The sequence below is a fragment of the Camellia sinensis genome, chromosome 1, assembly GCF_055761805.1.
Source record: "Camellia sinensis isolate YWXY chromosome 1, ASM5576180v1, whole genome shotgun sequence".
Taxonomy (NCBI): domain Eukaryota; kingdom Viridiplantae; phylum Streptophyta; class Magnoliopsida; order Ericales; family Theaceae; genus Camellia; species Camellia sinensis.
Window position 1 is genome coordinate 141384571 of NC_138961.1, and position 19493 is coordinate 141404063.

The window sequence follows — 19493 nt, forward strand, 5'->3', positions numbered from 1 at the left end:
CCAATGTTCTTAACAGCGCCCCAGATCTCTTTATCACTTATAGGTTGCTTAAGATGATGATTCTCTTTGTCACTGATTTTAACTTTGGCAATGTTATTGTAATGCTCAGGAGTTTAGATATCTTCATGACTAAAGAGATTGCGAAAATAATTAATATATCAAGGGATTTCAAGTCATTGGAGTTGTTAATCCAGATACCATTATCATCACAAAGCATGCAGATTCTAAGTTTTCTTCTTCTAGTGATGGTAGCCATGTGAAAATACTTGGCATTTCTCTCTCATTAGGTGAGCCACTTAACTCTAGATTTTTGATACCAAAGGATTTCCTCTTGGCGACGAACAAGATTGAATTCTTTTATGAGGCCTTTTTCAAGGAGAAACATGTTGTGAGTAAACATAGAGTCTTGGGCTTTTTGAATGCCTTCAATGCGAGATAAAAGTCTTTTTTTTTTTTTATGAAAAATGTTGCGAAAAATGTCTTTGTTCCAGATTTTAGCTTTAGACATCATGAAGTTGGTTTTATCAATCAAGGAAGAGTCACATTCATTCCAAGCATTTTGAATAACTTCTTTAAAATTAGGATGGGTAATCCAAGAAGCTTCAAATCTAAAAGGTCTATTTACTGGAGTAGGGGTAGAGTTCATACCTTCAATGTAGAACACCAACGGAGCATGGTCTGAGTATGTTTGGGGAAGATTCCGGACACAACTTTCAAGGAATGCGTTCATCCATTGAGTGTTGCAAAGAGCACGATCAAGTCTTTCTTTGGTATTGGCTAATCCTTGACGGTTATTGGTCCAAGTGAGTTTTGGACCAGAACAGCCCATGTCCATGAGGTTGCAGTTACTAAGGCTTTCAAGAAATTTCGAATTCCTACTTGTATTAGTGTTGGGGATGAAACTTCTTCTTTCCCCTTGATTAGCAAAATCATTAAAGTCACCTGCCACTAGCCATGGGCTTTGAATGTCTTCAGAGATAGCTTCAATGCCTTCCCATAGAGCATCTCTATTTCTGGGATTAGGACTAGCATACACGGTTGAAGGAACCCATTCCTTGTAATCCACTCTATTGATTCTGGCATGTATTACTTGGTGGTTGGCTTCAAATACATTAATACTGACCTGTGAGGGCTCCCATAAAAGCCAAATTCCTCCAGCTCTACCATTCAGATCAACATTAGACGAGGCAGTGAAGCCCAAGTTGTTGAAGAACGTGCCCATATAACTAAATGTGATTTTGGTTTCCATGAGAATTATCATATCAGGTTTGTGATTTCGGATGAGATCCCGCATGTTTCTCTTGAAGGTGTTTTTGCCGACCCCCCGGCAGTTCCAGATAAGCAAATTCATTGATCCCTTATAGGGAAGTTCTGGGGGAGTGTTGAAGTCTGGTTGACCCATGATGTGATTAACTCTCTTGTAATCGTCCAGAGTGGACTTCATTGATGCTAGTTTCACCAAGTGTTGAATGTGGCCTGAGAGGCATTTCTATCTTGGTTCGATACTCATCCTTGCTTGTTCTACCCATCATTCTATGACGATTAGGTGAGTTTAAACCCCATAAAAAGTAATTTTTTTAATTGAAAAAAAGTACATAAATAACTAACAATTAATTAAAAAGTTGATCCAAACAAATGCTTGCATCTAAATAGTGAATATTTTTCATCGTTTAAATACAGTATAAATAATATCTCATTCCATATTAGATCAAGAAAGGAATAAAATTTAGGACGCTCGGGCAAAAAATCGAATATTAAAATTTTCTTATCCAAAGGTCCATACACTAATTTATTATGTGCATAAGGATAAGCTATCATAAAATGACCAAACTACTCTCAAAATTGGGGGCTTGGAACCACTCACTTATATGTTCAAATTTACACTTTTCAAAACCCTTCTCTCTCTCTCTCTCTCTCTCTCTCTCTCTCTCTCTCCATTGGTGTTAGGGTTTTCAATCTTCGATGGTTCTGTAGCCATCCAAGCACCGAAAACCGCCTCCTCCGACGCTGGTCTTCTATGGCCCTCACGACCCTCGTTTCTCTCATTGCGTCGTTTCTCTGATGACTCTTTAGTCGATTTTTGTCGTCGTTCTCCTCCTCCGCTCTACATCTGGTTCGTCAACAAGATCTGTCCCTAGATCTGGTTCGTCAACAACGGCGAGCATCGGTTCGTTGGCGTCATTGCTTTCCCTATTGTGTAGTCCCTTTCTCTTTATGATTTTTATTCTCTCTCTGTTTCTCTCTCTCTCTCTCTCATTAGATCTTTGTCTCTCTCACTCCTTAGATCTATTTTTCTCTCTCATTCTCTGGTTGGCGTCATCCTCCATCTTCTCTCTCTCTCTCTCTCTCTCTCTCTCTCTCTCCTAAACACCATGTTTCTCTAAAAGCTTCTAGATCTGTATAGCATTCTAAGGCCTCGTCTGTTTTCAGAGGTAGAATGGAGAGGATTGTTAATGAGGGGACTACTAGTGAGGGGATTAAGAACAATAGTGTTTGTTTGATAATCAATGGACTAATAATAGTTCATGTTTGTTTTGAGAGATAAGGATGTGATTAACCATGTGAAATTTCACAAATATCTTTTTTGCATTATTATCAAATTTAGACTTATACCAACTAAAGAATAAATAAATTTTTACTCAATGCTATTCTTCTTCTTTTTATTATTTTTTTAAAATATTAAAGAATCCAACTATCAAAATTTTTTTAGTCAATGTCATTTATTTATTTAATATTAATGAATCTAACTATCAATAAATTTTTAGTCAATGTTATTCTCTCTTCTTCTTTTTTTCTTCTTCTTCTTCTTCTCTTTTTTTTTTGTGTGTAAATATTAAAGAATCCAACAATCAATAAACTTTTACTCAATTATTTGTGTTTAATAATTACATGAGCCATATTATGAGCCTCATTCCAAGTATTAGGACCCCTATTCCATGAGTCATATTTTTTCATAAATAATCCCAAAAAATCTAATAACCTTTTTTTGGGTAAATAAGTCATAAGTTAAAAGACAAAATATATAACGATTACAATGGGTATACCTCAGGAAACTAGCCACTATACAAACCACAACCATCAAACTAAACCAAAAACAAACAAAACAAAACAAAAACACTAACTATGGCAGCCCAACCTGTTCAAGCACCATATAACAAAATTGTTACCCAAAAAGCAACCTAAGAGGGGGTGAATTAGGTTTTTACAAATTAAAATAAATAATTCCCAATAAAAATTACAAACTAATACAATAATTAGAACAGTAGGCAAATTAGATAATTATCATACAGAGTCGTCGTCCACCTAGATGTTTGGCCGGTCGTCGCCGTGGCTAAAAGATCTGTCATTGCCTGGCCAAAAACTTGTCCAGCCGACCAAAAGACTTGTACGGCTGGCCAAAAGCCTTTGTAGCTTGCCAACTTTTTTCTGGCAATTTTGGAGCTGTTTTGGGCCTGTTTTGGTCTTGGAATATATTTGTTTAGCATCGTTTGAGCCTCCAAAGAGATAGATTAAATTGATATAGATAAAACATAATATATTTCTCAATTTAATTTATCAAGAACAAAATCAAAACGTAATCAAATAATCATCAAAATACAATATGGCTAACAAAAATGATCAGCCTAAACAAGGGACATAACTTGCCAAAAACCCAAGACAGCAAAATCTAAGTCCAAATAACAATATCAACTTGACATCCTTAATTTAAAAAAAGTTCCAAGCTACAACAAATTTATAATATACTACAATATACAATCCACATGGATAGGCCAAAACCAAATATACTAGTAGAACAAAATAAAAGCCGGCCCATAACAGACAATTCCAGCACCCAAGCAGCAACCACAATAACCTCTGGTCTTGGACACCATCACAGCAGAGGCATTAGAACAGAACAACTTGAAGTGGAAACCTTGACTACAAAAATCAGTCTTAACCAGCCCATCACAGCAGCATCATATAAACAGATTGCAGCAGTAGATTAAACCAATATAGCAGAGAGCAGTAGTAGCTCAACAAAAAGACCATCATACAATATATTGCAGTAGATAAACAGATTATAGCAGCAGGCAATACCCAAGCTATAATATTTATGCATCACATTATATATTACAAGTCATGTGGCAAATAAGAAGAGCATCATACAATAGATGCCACATTCAAATATGACCTTTCAATAGCAAAGAAACCCACTCCATCTTGTCATTCTCATCTAAACTGAAGAACAAGTCAACTTTGTCTTCATCTTTCACTATTATAGATGCTGCCATCAATCTTTGGGTATTACTCATTGGCAACTTCAGAAGTTCTGCATTAACCAACCTCCTTTGTTGGGATAGGTCAAGTGAATATCCTATCCTATGAGCAATCTCCACTATCGTAATATTAGTATTCTCAATTAATGATCCAAGATTTTTTGCCATCTCTAATAGTTCAATAGGAATCCCCTTAGCAGGTCGAGTCCCTTTTTTTCCCAGTTTTAGTAGAGTCAGCATGGTTGGGAACATTACTTGCAGTAGACATTGAGTAGTCTGTATCACCCATGTTCATACTAAATTGTTCAACAGGAGACTGTTCTCCTTATTTTGTAGTTGCATTTGCATCCTCTTTTTCCATGGCCGCAACTGGATCAACAGGATCCTCAGCCAGTTTACCAGTCATCCTATCCTTTCCAAATAGAATAAGCCAATGGGAATGGCCCGTTTCACATCCTTTTTACATCTGACACCCTCTACACAAGTGATTATCCAATTATTAAAAAGAACAGATTGATTCATAAGTAAAGAATGATGCATATAACAAAATAAAAATGAGATATACCTTGACATAGTTTAGCCATACGTCGTCACTATCAACTGGGACCATCATTTGTTCATCATCCTAACCAAAACCACTTATCTTTAACATATCTGATTATTATCAAGCTTTCGCCTGGGATTACTTGTGGTTACATCTTTCATGGTTGTAATGAGGAAGACTTCATTACGATTATTCCAAAACCTTTGAAGTTTCCCCTTCTTATGAGAACTAGTGGTACCTGTGTCATTGTAACGCCCTCAAAATAATAACATTAAACCCATCAAATAAGACATGCATTGATATGTAAAAGTTCCCCATTCTTCCATATATCAGAATTCCAATACATAAGTATTACATGTTAACAACAAAAGCAAATGCCCTATGGGCTTACAGCTTTCCAAGTTAACACTTGGTTACAACAAAAGAGTACTAACTCATTACACATTAAGCCCTTGGCTTGAATTTACATGTAATACATCAAAAAGTAAAACGACAAAAGTATGCCCGCCTCTAGCCTTCCAAGCTATGTCCTTGGAGGTGGCATGCTACCTGTACCTGAAAATGATATTCCCATATAGGGTGAGCCACAGCCCAGTAGAAATACACTAAACCAACCATGAACAATGACTAAAAGATTAGCAATTGATAGATGGCCAACACTGATACATTCACATAAATCACATATTTATGTCATACGACTTATGAGTCCAAGTTACTTTTCATTTTCCCCTTTTTCAACAGATAGACATATAAGCTCTATCCACATTCCCAACAGATATATATATATAAACTATATCCCACATTCACAGATAAGCATATAAGCTATATCCACATTCTCAACAGATATGTATAACAACAATATCCCATATTCACAGATAAGCATATGAGCTATATCCACACTTCACAAAGATAAGCATATAAGCTCTATCTTCACTTCTCTAGACAAGCATATGAGCTGTATTTACGGAGTTCATCCCCCATCTTCTCCAAATACTATCCGGTTTAGAGGTACATCCCTCATCTTCCCCTAAACCGCGGAGTACATCCCCCATCTCCTCCTCTACACATAACGTATACAAACACATTGGTTCTATATACAATCACTCAATACATACAATTAATGGATTCTATCAACCGTCAAATTTCATGACACATTCCATTGATTAGTTTCCGTTTGCCTAATCATCATGCATTGTCTACAACAATCACGACTATCCTCCACCGATAGCCCAAAGCAGTTATCTCTAAACAGAAAATAAATGCACAATGGATATTCAATCAACATTTCATTTCCTCATTTCTCACAATTAATTATCCCAATTAATCAAACAATGTAATTAGGTTGTTATCCATAATTACCATCCCATTTTCATCAATGATTCAACATTTAGTCCATTTCTCTATGCCAAACATGCATCTAGGTTTATTATGAATAAAACCCCAACTTTTATAAAATTGCACAAAAGCCCCAAACTTTCACCAAATTACCAAACCAACCCCAACATCTCAAAATACTAAAATTTAAAGACAAAATCCATAGAGAGGAGTAGGATATCCCTACCTCGAAGTTTGAGCCAAAAAGGAGATGAAGACTCGAAGATCAACGTGTTCCAAATCTAAACTTTTTCAGATTAAATCAAAGCTCTCAACGCCCTCTATCTTTTTAACAAAGGCCCTAGGCTAGATTTACACTCTAGGGAGATCAAATCTTAGAGAGAGTGTAAGTTTAGAGAGAGAGAGTCTCGGATCTAGGGTTTGATCAAAAAAGAAAGTGAAAAAGTGATGTTCAAAAACGCTACTGTCCGCTGATATAAAACACGTTCGCTCGAGCGAAGCCTTCGTCGCTCGAGCGACCAGACACAGAAAACTCTCGCTCGAGCCAAGAAGTTCTCGCTCGAGCCAAAAACTCAGAAGTGCGCTCGAGCGAAAGAATGCTCGCTCGAGCCAACAACTCAAACCCTCAAGTCTGCCACCAGCACGCTCGAGCGACAGACTTCTCGCTCGAGCGAAGAACAACCAGACCGCTCGAGCGAAGAAAGCTCGCTCGAGCCAAGAAATACAACTCTCAGGTCCAGAACCAGACGCAATCGCTCGCTCGAGCGAAGCCACTCTGGCTCGATCCACCAGACACAAACTCAACTCTAGCTCGAGCGACCAACTCCTCGCTCGAGCGAAGGTCCAAAAATCTGGGCAGCTGTACTAGGCTCCCAAACACAACCAACCTGTAACAAACCTGCCCGACACATCCTATAACTCAATATACAAAGTAAAGAGGATGCAAACAAGATAATAAACAACTACCAACATCCACGGACACATGTCCGGATCACTGTACAACAAGGGTAAACCCGGGATCGCTATAACCTCCTCCCCTTAAAGAATTTCGTCCCCGAAATTAAGCACAAGTTTTCAAAAACAAGTTTTCCTCCATTTTAAACAATGTTACATTTTAACATTCAACAATTCGACCCATTACCGGTCATCCCATCCCTTAACAAGAGGCATTTCACAATATGTAAACAACATATGTACTTTCAACATGCATCAACATTATGCATTATCTTTCCAATTTCAACAATATATTCAACATATATAGTGTTACTTTCAACTTCCATATGAGGCAAGTTCCAAAACATACTTCCAATAAACCAAAACATTTTCAATGTTTCACAACTTAAGACATATAAAAGCTCTTAAGTTCAACAATAGTTCAAAATTTAAATATAAGATTACATATCAACAAACAAGTCCGGATATTTTTCGCGGACTTCCAACTCACGTTCCCAAGTGGCTTCCTCCACTCCGTGATGTTTCCACAAGACTTTCACCAAAGGAATGGTCTTGCCACGCAGGACCTGATCCCGCCTATCCAAGACCCGAACCGGTCTCTCCTCATACGAGGCATCCTCATCTACCTCTAAATCGGTCCAATCCAACACATGTGATGGATCTGGCTCATACTTCCGAAGCATACTTACATGAAACACGTCATGCACTCCGGACAACTGCGGCGGTAAGGCTAACCGATAAGCAACCTCGCTAATCCTCTCAAGGATCTCAAAAGGACCAATAAACCGAGGGGATAACTTCCCACTCTTCCCAAATCTCATCAAGCCTCGCCTAGGTGATATCTTCAGAAAGACAAGGTCACCTACCTCAAACGCCAAAGGCCTCCTTCTACGGTCGGCATAACTCTTTTGTCGACTCTGGGCTGTAACAAGCCTCCTACGGATAAGCTCAACTTTCTCCGTCGTCTCCCTAACCAACTCCGGACCCAACAAAGGTGTATCACCCACCTCGGCCCAACAAACTGGAGACCTACACGGTCGGCCATACAAGGCCTCAAACGGTGCCATACCGATGCTAGACTGAAAACTGTTGTTGTAGGCAAACTCTACCAATGGCAAGTGCCTCTCCTACGTCCCACTGAAGTCCAAGACACAACCCCGAAGCATATCCTCGAGGATCTGAATAGTACGCTCGGACTGCCCGTCAGTCTGAGGATGATAGGCCGTACTAAAGGTCAACTTAGTGCCCAAGGCACCCTGCAAACTCTGCCACAACCTAGCAGTAAAACGAGGATCTCTATCTGAGACGATTGTCACTGGGACCCCGTGCAATCTTACTATGTCCCGAATATACAAGTCGGCAAGATGATCTACCGAATCTCTCACGCGCATAGGAATGAAGTGCGCCGACTTAGTCAACCGGTCTACAACCACCCAAATAGCATCACTACCCCGCTGAGTCCTCGGAAGACCTACAACGAAGTCCATAGTGACATGCTCCCACTTCCACTCGGCAATAGATAAGGGTTGCAACAAACCCGCTGGCCTCTGATGCTCGGCCTTCACTTGCTGGCAAGTAAGGCACTTCGATACGAAAACAGCCACATCCCTCGTCATACCCCGCCACCAAAACTGGCGACTCAAATCCTGATACATCTTAGTACCTCCCGGATGCACCACAAGGCGCGAATGATGAAACTCTCGGAGTACCTCCTCATGGCAAGACTCCGGTACAAACAAACGGTCTCGGTATCTCACACTCAGGTCGGGATACACCGTCAAACCCTTCTCAACTTTCCCACTGGAGATCTTCTCTCGGAGGGATTCTACCTCAAGGTCACCTCTCTGTGCCTCTAACACTCTAGTCATAAGTGTAGGCTGCGCAACTACAGAAAACAAGGCCGCAACCTCAACAGATTCGCCCAGTAGCAAATCAAACTCACCAAGTGCTCTCAACATCTCCCATTCCCAGATGGCTATACAAGCTACATCACTAATGGTCTTCCTACTAAGGGCATCGGCCACCACATTGGCCTTTCACGGATGATAGTGCAACTCAAAATCATAATCCTCGATAAACTCCATCCATCTCCTCTGCCTCAGATTCAAGTCTCTCTGGGTAAACAGATACTTCAAACTCTTATGATCCGAGAATACCTCGAACCTCTCACCATAAAGGTAGTGCCTCCAAATTTTCAAGGCAAAGATCACAGCTGCTAACTCTAGGTCGTGTGTGGGGTAATTCTTCTCGTGTATTTTCAACTGACGTGAGCCATAAGCTACCACTTTCCCCTCTTGCATCAACACACAACCCAAACCCTCTCGTGAGGCATCACAATAAACCGCATAACCCAACCCTCTCTCCGAAATAATCAACACCGGAGTGGTGGTCAATCTAACTTTCAGTTCTTGGAACGACTTTTCACAAGTCTCACTCCACACAAACTTGACTCCCTTCCGAGTCAGTCTAGTCAACGGTGACGCTAACCTGGAGAAATCTTTCACAAACCGACGGTAATACCCAGCTAAACCCAGAAAATTGCGGATCTCAAACACACTCTTAGGCTGTGCCCAATCTTGCACTGCCTCAACCTTGGATGTATCGACAGACACTCCTTTCCCGGATACCACGTGGCCTAAGAATTTGACTTCCCTCAGCCAGAACTCACACTTCCCAAACTTGGCATACAGCCTATGGGCTCTAAGTAACTCAAGCACCACTCTTAAGTGTTCCTCGTGCTCCTCCTCAGAAGGCGAATAGATAAGAATGTCGTCTACAAAAACGACTACAAACCGATCCAAGAATTCCCGGAAGATCCGGTTCATCAAGTCCATAAAGACTGCCGGTGCATTGGTAAGCCCGAATGGCATCACCAGAAACTCGTAATGGCCATACCGCGTACGGAATGCCGTCTTAGGAACATCCTCCTCCCTGACCCTCAACTGGTGGTAACCCGATCTCAAGTCTATCTTAGAGAAACAACGGGAATCCTTCAACTGGTCAAACAGGTCATCTATACGGGGCATAGAATACTTATTCTTAACCGTAGCCCGATTCAACTTCCGGTAATCAATACACAATCTCAAGGCACCATCTTTCTTTTTAACAAAGAGGGTCGGTGCTCCCCACGGCGAAACACTAGGGCGAACAAAGCCCTTATCTAGCAATTCCTGGAGCTGAACTTTCAACTCAACCAACTCTGCTGGAGCAAAACGGTAAGGTGCCATAGAAATCGGCGCCGTGCCGGACACTAAATCAATAGAGAACTCTATCTCTCGGTAAGGTGGCAAACTAACAAGATCTTCGGGAAAGACATCCGAATACTCACAAACCACCCTCGGCAATACAAGCTGGGTCTCACCACTCTCACCATTCTCAAAGCTGGCAAGTAGACTACTAAGCTCACTTCGCCCTCGCGAATCATACCTCGGTGGCAAAACACTACCAACCCGGTCTCCCAAGAAATGGAACCACTCCCCGCTCAAGGTACATAACGTGACCCTTTGGCGGTAGCAATCGATAACAGCCCGGTATGACGATAGCCAGTCCATACCCAAAATAACATCAAAACCCTTCATGGGCATGACAACAAACGGAAAAGGAAGCCTATAGTCGGCGACCTCTATATCACATCCTCTAACACCCTGTTTCAGGATCAACTCACCACCCAAAGGCGATACCACACAAATAGGAGATGCTAACTGTGCTAACTCCAATTCCAAAACAGATGCAAATGCAGCAGTTACAAAAGAATGAGATGCACCCGTGTCTATCAACACACTAGCAACCGAGTTACAAAACAGAAAAGTACCTCTCACTACCGACGGAGCCGGTACTAAATCCTGCGCGGTAACAGCATACACGCGCCCCGTAGGCCCCTGGTCTACCTGCTCACCTCTCGGAGCAAAAGACTGCTGCACAGTCTGGGATGACGAAGCTCCCGGATTGGCCCTCGAGGCCTGCACAGACTGAGCTGGCTGAAAACCCTGCGTCTGCCTAGAACCAGACGCTCCCGAAGTGGCACTCAACTGCGGGCAAAACCTCTTCAGGTGCCCAGGCTGTCCACACTGATAACAAGATAAGGGCTGCCCCCTGCCCAAACTCTGACTCTGCGGTCTAGCTGAAGAAGAAGCAGCTCTCTGACCTCCACCCTTCTGCGGGCAAACAGAAACCTTGTGACCCAGCTGGCCACACTTGTAACAAGCAAACTCCCCCTAATTGCCTCTCCCCGAGCCTGCACTCGGCACTGGAAAGGTCGATCTAGAAACTGCTCCCTGAGACTGCTGAGGGTTATAACCCCTCTGCTTCCTGCCATCACCCTGACCATCCTGGCTCCTCTTGGAGCCCCTCTGTTCTTCCTCCTCTTCCTGCATCATAATTTCCATATGAGCAGCAGCATCTACCAGGTGTCTATACTCTCGGATATAAGACCCACCAACTCTCAACTTGAGGCCCCGCCTCAACTTCCGCTCAAACTCATAGCAACGGCGTTCCTCAGACGCCACCAGTTCCGGTGCAAACCTGGACAGACTGGTAAAAGTAGCCTCAAACTCGGCCACTGACAAGCCCTGCTGTTTAAGCCGGCTAAACTGATCCCTCAACTTCTCCCTAGCTGCTGCAGACAAAAACCTCTCCTGAAAAGCATTCACAAACGCCTCCCAAGTACTACCAACACGAGCCTTCTCGTACTTCCACCATTGACCCGCATCTCCCTTCAGTTGGAAGGATGCCAAGGTCACTTTCAGTGCTCCGTCCTCGATGCCAAGCATCTCGAACGTCTTACTCATTTGCTCTAGCCACTCATCTGCCTTCAGTGGCTCCTTCGGATCCCCGATAAACTCATCCGGATTAGACCGGAAAAACTCCCTCTTCAAGAAAGAAGGCCCTGCCTCAGCTGCCTGATTCCCAGCTCTAAGAATACCCAAAGCTCCTGCTATCTCTCTGGCCAAGGCACCCATGGCCTGCTGACCCACTGGCTCGGCCACATTGGCCTGACCAACTCCCTCTTGCACTGCCGGGACCTCCTCCGGTAACGGTACTTCCTGCCTCGCAGGTCTACCACGCCTAGCACCTCTTCCTCGCCCTGACATCCTAATAAAGGTAACATAGAACATTAGCACATTCACAAATGTGCCGAAACTAAACACTCACGTCCTAATGCATGGACAACGGTAATTCACTCCACGTAAGCACATAAACACATAAGCACTTACGAATTTCATTTCCGGATAATGATAGTCCCGAGGCGTTACTAGAGTTCTGGTTAGAAATAGCATTGATCAAGTGCTTTTCCAACAAGACTCCCAGAAACCCAAGGATCCAATCAACATCCAAGAAACTAAATCCCATACCCACATAGTCACATAAACATGTTATCAATTAAGCATATAGCATATGATACTACATCTAAGTCTCTATCAAGCGAGACAAACCCATTGTGATACTAATCACTTCCCATGTACCCAAAGTATTCGAACCCGGTACGCTCTGATACCAAGTTGTAACGCCCTCAAAATAATAACATTAAACCCATCAAATAAGACATGCATTGATATGTAAAAGTTCCCCATTCTTCCATATATCAGAATTCCAATACATAAGTATTACATGTTAACAACAAAAGCAAATGCCCTATGGGCTTACAGCTTTCCAAGTTAACACTTGGTTACAACAAAAGAGTATTAACTCATTACACATTAAGCCCTTGGCTTGAATTTACATGTAATACATCAAAAAGTAAAACGACAAAAGTATGCCCGCCTCTAGCCTTCCAAGCTATGTCCTTGGAGGTGGCATGCTACCTGTACCTGAAAATGATATTCCCATATAGGGTGAGCCACAGCCCAGTAGAAATACACTAAACCAACCATGAACAATGACTAAAAGATTAGCAATTGATAGATGGCCAACACTGATACATTCACATAAATCACATATTTATGTCATACGACTTATGAGTCCAAGTTACTTTTCATTTTCCCCTTTTTCAACAGATAGACATATAAGCTCTATCCACATTCCCAACATATATATATATATAAAAACTATATCCCACATTCACAGATAAGCATATAAGCTATATCCACATTCTCAACAGATATGTATAACAATAATATCCCATATTCACAGATAAGCATATGAGCTATATCCACACTTCACAAAGATAAGCATATAAGCTCTATCTTCACTTCTCTAGACAAGCATATGAGCTGTATCTACGGAGTTCATCCCCCATCTTCTCCCAATACTATCCGGTTTAGAGGTACATCCCTCATCTTCCCCTAAACCGCGGAGTACATCCCCCATCTCCTCCTCTACACATAACGTATACAAACACATTGGTTCTATATACAATCACTCAATACATACAATTAATGTATTCTATCAACCGTCAAATTTCATGACACATTCCATTGATTAGTTTCCGTTTGCCTAATCATCATGCATTGTCTACAACAATCACGACTATCCTCCACCGATAGCCCAAAGCAGTTATCTCTAAACAGAAAATAAATGCACAATGGATATTCAATCAACATTTCATTTCCTCATTTCTCACAATTAATTATCCCAATTAATCAAACAATGTAATTAGGTTGTTATCCATAATTACCATTTCAACCCTTAGGTCCTATTTTCATCAATGATTCAACATTTAGTCCATTTCTCTATGCCAAACATGCATCTAGATTTATTATGAATAAAACCCCAACTTTTGTAAAATTGCACAAAAGCCCCAAACTTTCACCAAATTACCAAACCAACCCCAACATCTCAAAATACTAAAATTTAAAGACAAAATCCATAGAGAGGAGTAGGATATCCCTACCTCGAAGTTTGAGCAAAAAAGGAGATGAAGACTCGAAGATCAACGTGTTCCAAATCCAAACTTTTTCAGATTAAATCAAAGCTCTCAACGCCCTCTATCTTTTTAACAAAGGCCCTAGGCTAGATTCACACTCTAGGGAGATCAAATCTTAGAGAGAGTGTAAGTTTAGAGAGAGAGAGAGTCTCGGATCTAGGGTTTGATCAAAAAAGAAAGTGAAAAAGTGATGTTCAAAAACGCTACTGTCCGCTGATATAAAACACGCTCGCTCGAGCGAAGCCTTCGTCGCTCGAGCGACCAGACACAGAAAACTCTCGCTCGAGCCAAGAAGTTCTCGCTCGAGCCAAAAACTCAGAAGTGCGCTCGAGCGAAAGAATGCTCGCTCGAGCCAACAACTCAAACCCTCAGGTCTGCCACCAGCACACTCGAGCGACAGACTTCTCGCTCGAGCGAAGAACAACCAGACCGCTCGAGTGAAGAAAGCTCGCTCGAGCCAAGAAATACAACTCTCAGGTCCAGAACCAGACGCAATCGCTCGCTCGAGCGAAGCCACTCTGGCTCGATCCACCAGACACAAACTCAACTCTAGCTCGAGCGACCAACTCCTCGCTCGAGCGAAGGTCCAAAAATCTGGGCAGCTGCACTAGGCTCCCAAACACAACCAACCTGTAACAAACCTGCCCAACACATCCTATAACTCAATATACAAAGTAAAGAGGATGCAAACAAGATAATAAACAACTACCAACATCCACGGACACATGTCCGGATCACTGTACAACAAGGGTAAACCCGGGATCGCTATAGTCATCCATACCTATATATATGTATATCATAAGTTCAAATCATAACACACACATCAATCATAAATAACAAATCATTTTACACAATATTTGTTACAAATACCACACAAAAACTCAACAAATATGGTTTGAATTACATGCCATAATAAACTCTCACTATTACATAAAAATCATTATATAACACTAATTTATTGACCTCTGCTTGCTTGCCATTCATTAAACATTTGAGTTGACAAGGATGTTCTCCATTCACTCCATTGATCAGATGCTTCAACAACATCAATCATTTCATCTCCTAATTCAGTAGCTGGAGAAAGAGGATTCATTTCCTCATTCTCATCATTATCAAGATCCATAGGCATTTCATGTTGTATGAGATTGTGAAGAAGGCAACATGTAGTGATAATACGAAATTGAGTCTTGATTGGAACATAAGAATAAGTCCTAAATATTGCCCACCTCATTTTAAGTAGCCAAAAAAACCTCTCAATGACGTTACAAGCAAAAGAGTGCCTCATGTTAAAAAAATCTTATGGAGTTGTTGGGGCATCCCCTTCTCTCCATGTGGAAAGATGGTAACGTTGTCCTCTATATGGTGCAAGAAATCCCCCCTCCCAATTTGTGTGACCCGCATCTATGAGATAGTAGTGGCCTGTAATTATGTAAGATGGTTTCACTATGTATACAAGAAAATAATTGTTTAATATAGATATAGTGTACTTATATATATAACAATATATAATTATCATACCAGTAAGGACTTTCAACCCATTGGGTCTCCTGACAGCATCTCTAAGTACCCTAGAGTCAGAAGCAGATCCTTCCTATCTAGGCAAGACATATATGAATTGCATGTCTTGGGAGCACACACCCATTACATTTGTGGCAATTTCTTCCTTTCTTGTTCTATACCTTGGTTTGTCTATTGCAGGAGCAAGAACCTTAACATAGGTTCCATCTAAAGCACCAAGACAATTCTAAAAATAAAACAATATTATAAAATTAATAAAGGCAATACAAAAATTTAATATGCTAATTAAGCGAAGTTGTAAATATATTGTACCTGAAAACAACTCCATCTATCATTTGTACAATTAGCAATTATTGGTTTAGGCTTCTTAAGGAGGAGACCATGGAGGCACAACATGGCCTTGAGAACATTATTGAAGTGCTTACTAACTGTTTGACCACTCCGCATGAAATTAAATTAAATTTTGCTGTTCTTAGTATGATGTGCAAGCACATTCAAAGACATTGCTACTTGCTCCTCTAAGATGACATACTTTGAATTAGACAATCCAACACTTTGCACCAACCCAAAAGCATGAAAGTATGCCTATTTATCCGAAGTTGGTCATGACAATTTATGTCACTATCGCTGACCAATCTATTCAAATAGTCAATTTGTTTTCCATAGGGATGAGGTGATCTAGGTAGTTGCAACCTAATTTCTTTCTTCTTGAATGCAGTATGTAAAATCACTATATACATAGCACATGCATAATTAATGGATGAAACTACATGTTGGAGGGTTACAAATTCCTCCATGAGGTCCTTTCTCCATTTCTTAGTGACATAATTATTATCTATCTACAAAAAAATGAATAAATAATAAGCGGCTTAAGTTAGCACAAAAAGTAAAACAAATAATAGATAATATAAAGCGTTTAATATGATAAAACAAAGTGCAACTGCCAACAAGCCATAGCATGGTGAGTTTAAAGTATAGTCGAATAGCAAATTCAAAAATGATAAAATTTAATCACCTTCATTTGTACGTAATTTCTAGAGCCTTTCTTAGTTCATATGAACACAGCTTAGTGAAAACATCATGATACTTCAAACCTATTCTATGACTTGACAAGCCACTAAGATTAAAATAAAAAGACAAGCAAAAAAGAAAAGTAATAACAAAAAATATTCAACCTGCTTAAGACTAACATTTGAAACTTAATGGGATGGAGTCTTTTACTCAACACTTGACAGGTCATTTTGTCAGTATTTGATAATTATCAAGCAGTTGCAACAAATCACCACAATAAAAGGAGTATTCTCTCTGATCAGAAATTTAAGCTGTGGACGTTGTGGAAGGTCTAACCACATCAATTTCAAGCCCCTAAGCAGAGTCCAACAAAGGTACATGCTTAAGTTGACTTTTGCAAAATTTTATGGGTTCCCCACAACCCCACTTGAAATTCACATAATAATTTAAAAAATAAAATAAAATTGTAGGGAAAAAAAATGAATTGCAAACACAAAAACAAAAAAGAAACCAAACAGAAAAAGTTATGAAAAAGGGAAAGAAAAATGAGAAGAGAAAAGAAACAAGAAAGGAAGAAACAAAGAACAAACTTACATAGGAATAGTAAAATGGGGATTTAATAGAATTGGGTTGTTTTAAGCTATTCAGTAGGTTAGTGTTGGATAATAGGTAAGAATCAATACCTTTGAAACCTTTGTTGGGACCTCATATTGCTAAATATGCTTATAACTCTTTCTTACTCAAGCAGTTGCCCTGACAACTCTCCAAATCATTGATTGATTGAATTTTCCATCTAAATATCTATGAACATGAAAAATCCTACTTCAAACATAAGTTGCTGATAAATCCTAAATATGCTTATGCCTTCTAGTTGTTGAAAATTCTTTAACTTCAGTTGCATCAATAAGTTATTCTTATTCTTGGTTTTAAATCTGAAGAAAATTACAGCAGTAGACAGAGAAGAATTTGATAAGGAGGTGAATTGAGCTAGATTTTTCATAACATCTGCCGAGGGGCATTATGCAGCAACACAAGCAACTGTGGGGCTGCCCTTGTAACATATGTTATAAATAATGCATTACAAAGAGGGGAAAAGAAAATAAAATAAAACACAAATGATCTCTCTTCCATTCCATGATAATAGAAATGGCCAAAACAGAGCATCATTTCTAATTCATCTCTTTCATTTATTTATTTTTTGTTTTCACAACATATCCCACCCATAGAATAATAATAATAATAATAATAATAATAATAATAATAATAATAATAAGAAAAAGAAGAAGAAGAAGAAGAAGAAGAATGATGAAGAACAAATCTGAACAGAGAAGAGCTGGTGTGGGATATGTTATTAATAAAATCTTGTAATCAAAAATAAAAATCTGAATAAATTGATAACTTGATTGAAGAAAATGTTTCAACTTGCTTGAAACCCAAAAAAGATAGATCAAATCATAGATGATAAACCCAAAAATAATGGGGGAAAAAAAAAAGGAAACCCATTTACAAATCATAAACAACAGAAAAACAGGGGAAATTTTGGGGTAGAGAAACTAACAAATCAAAACTCATTCACAAATACACAAAACATACCAAATAAATTCATAGCTTGCTTAACAAAGAAAAAAAAAATAGCAATGCAGCAGATGCTCAGCTGAATCTGTGAAGATTGAAAATCTAAAGATGAGAGAGAGCTTTACTGTCGTACTTGAGCTTCTCTTCAGATCGAAAATCTGAAGAAGAGAGAGCTTCTCTTTCCCTCTTCTTCCTGCTAATGCTGCTTCTACTTAAGGATGAGCTAGGGCAACGATGGGTAAACAAGTAAATCACTCTTCTAATACCAACAGATTAATTTTCAATACCAAGTGTTGGGGCAGACTGTGAATCCCATATGCAAGGCCCATCTTATGCCCTTCGGTTTATGAATCTCTTTCCCAAATCTACAAACAAACATAACATTAAATGGGTCCACCTCTATCCTAATCTCATCCCTATCTCTATACTCTAAAACAAACATGGTTTAAATGTTTAGTTAATTTTAATATCCTGTTAATATCAACTAATCATGAAAAAAAAATAATAATAAAAATAAAATAAAATATTTAATTTTATAGTTGTATGTGTTAAAATATAATTTAATAATTTAAATTAGGGGTCATTATGTTCTTAAAAACAAAAAAACAAAAAGAGAAAAAAAGATGATGCTGCAATCAGTTTAGTATTTGGGCCATACAATAATTAGCCATTTATTTTTGGATAAACTTTGCCTAGCGGATTAAGGATAAAAACAATGAGAGGCGTCAAATAAGGCAATGTGTCGGTGCTTAGAATCTTGGCACCCAAGTCTTGAATGGAAGCCAAAAAAAAAAAAGAAAAAAATGAGAAGTATAGTCAGCCAAGTAAAGGAAGAGAGTTTCTGAACGATGAAGTAAAAATTGGAGATTAATGTTGACGTGTGTTTATTATATTTTGAGCTATTATAAATTATTTTATGTAAATTATGTTTCGTAAATTGTATTAATGTTTAAAATGTATTATTTGTTTAATGAATCGTATTCGTTTAAAAAGGAAAACACATATATATAACTGTTTATTAAATATATTTTTGGGGACAACTTATAATTAGTAATGTGAATAATTATTTCGTAAGTACCATTATGGAAGTCTCATGCCTTTGAAGGCTTAAACAACTATTGACCCTCTAATTAGTCACTTAGTGATTCCCTGTTTGTTACGGATCCATTGACCCTATGTTTTGTTTTGTGTCGTGGTTATGATTATTTTGATTATACATTTTCTGAATTACATTTCTATTATTTAAAATAATTTATTTGTTCGAACTGAATTATCCATTATTTAGCCTAAATAATTATCTATGCTGATTTTGTACCCTCAAGTTCTCAGTATAATATTTCTCACTTTACCATGTACTTATAGTTATTAAATTCTTTCAAGTGATGAGACTTACGAAAAGATTTTTAACCTTGTACTCGTAAGTTTTGGGCGTAGTAAG

At 39.3% G+C, this 19493-nt stretch overlaps 2 protein-coding genes across 2 annotated transcripts; both read right to left on the minus strand.

The window, feature by feature from the left end:
• Positions 1–283: 283 nt before the first annotated feature.
• On the minus strand, positions 284–18392 carry LOC114290537 (uncharacterized). The gene is made up of 3 exons (XM_082914873.1): positions 17164–18392; positions 4822–5038; positions 284–4732 (listed from the first exon to the last, which is right to left on the minus strand). Exon 3 carries the CDS (start codon positions 1442–1444, stop codon positions 284–286), a length of 1161 nt encoding a protein of 386 aa, XP_082770999.1. The 5' UTR covers positions 1445–4732; positions 4822–5038; positions 17164–18392.
• Positions 14907–15916, minus strand: LOC145820133 (uncharacterized). The gene is made up of 3 exons (XM_082914881.1): positions 15782–15916; positions 15631–15695; positions 14907–15162 (listed from the first exon to the last, which is right to left on the minus strand). Exons 1-3 carry the CDS (start codon positions 15914–15916, stop codon positions 14907–14909), a joined length of 456 nt encoding a protein of 151 aa, XP_082771007.1.
• Positions 18393–19493: the final 1101 nt, after the last annotated feature.

Coding starts and splice junctions, on each gene's coding strand:
- LOC114290537 (XM_082914873.1), bottom strand. CDS start 1,444: ATGAAGTCCACTCTGGACGATTACAAGAGAGTTAATCACATCATGGGT.
- LOC145820133 (XM_082914881.1), bottom strand. CDS start 15,916: ATGCGGAGTGGTCAAACAGTTAGTAAGCACTTCAATAATGTTCTCAAG. Junction 15,696..15,781: donor ATAGATGGAGTTGTTTTCAG/GTACAATATATT, acceptor TTTTATTTTTAG/AATTGTCTTGGTGCTTTAGA. Junction 15,163..15,630: donor CCTGCAATAGACAAACCAAG/GTATAGAACAAG, acceptor GGCAATATTTAG/GACTTATTCTTATGTTCCAA.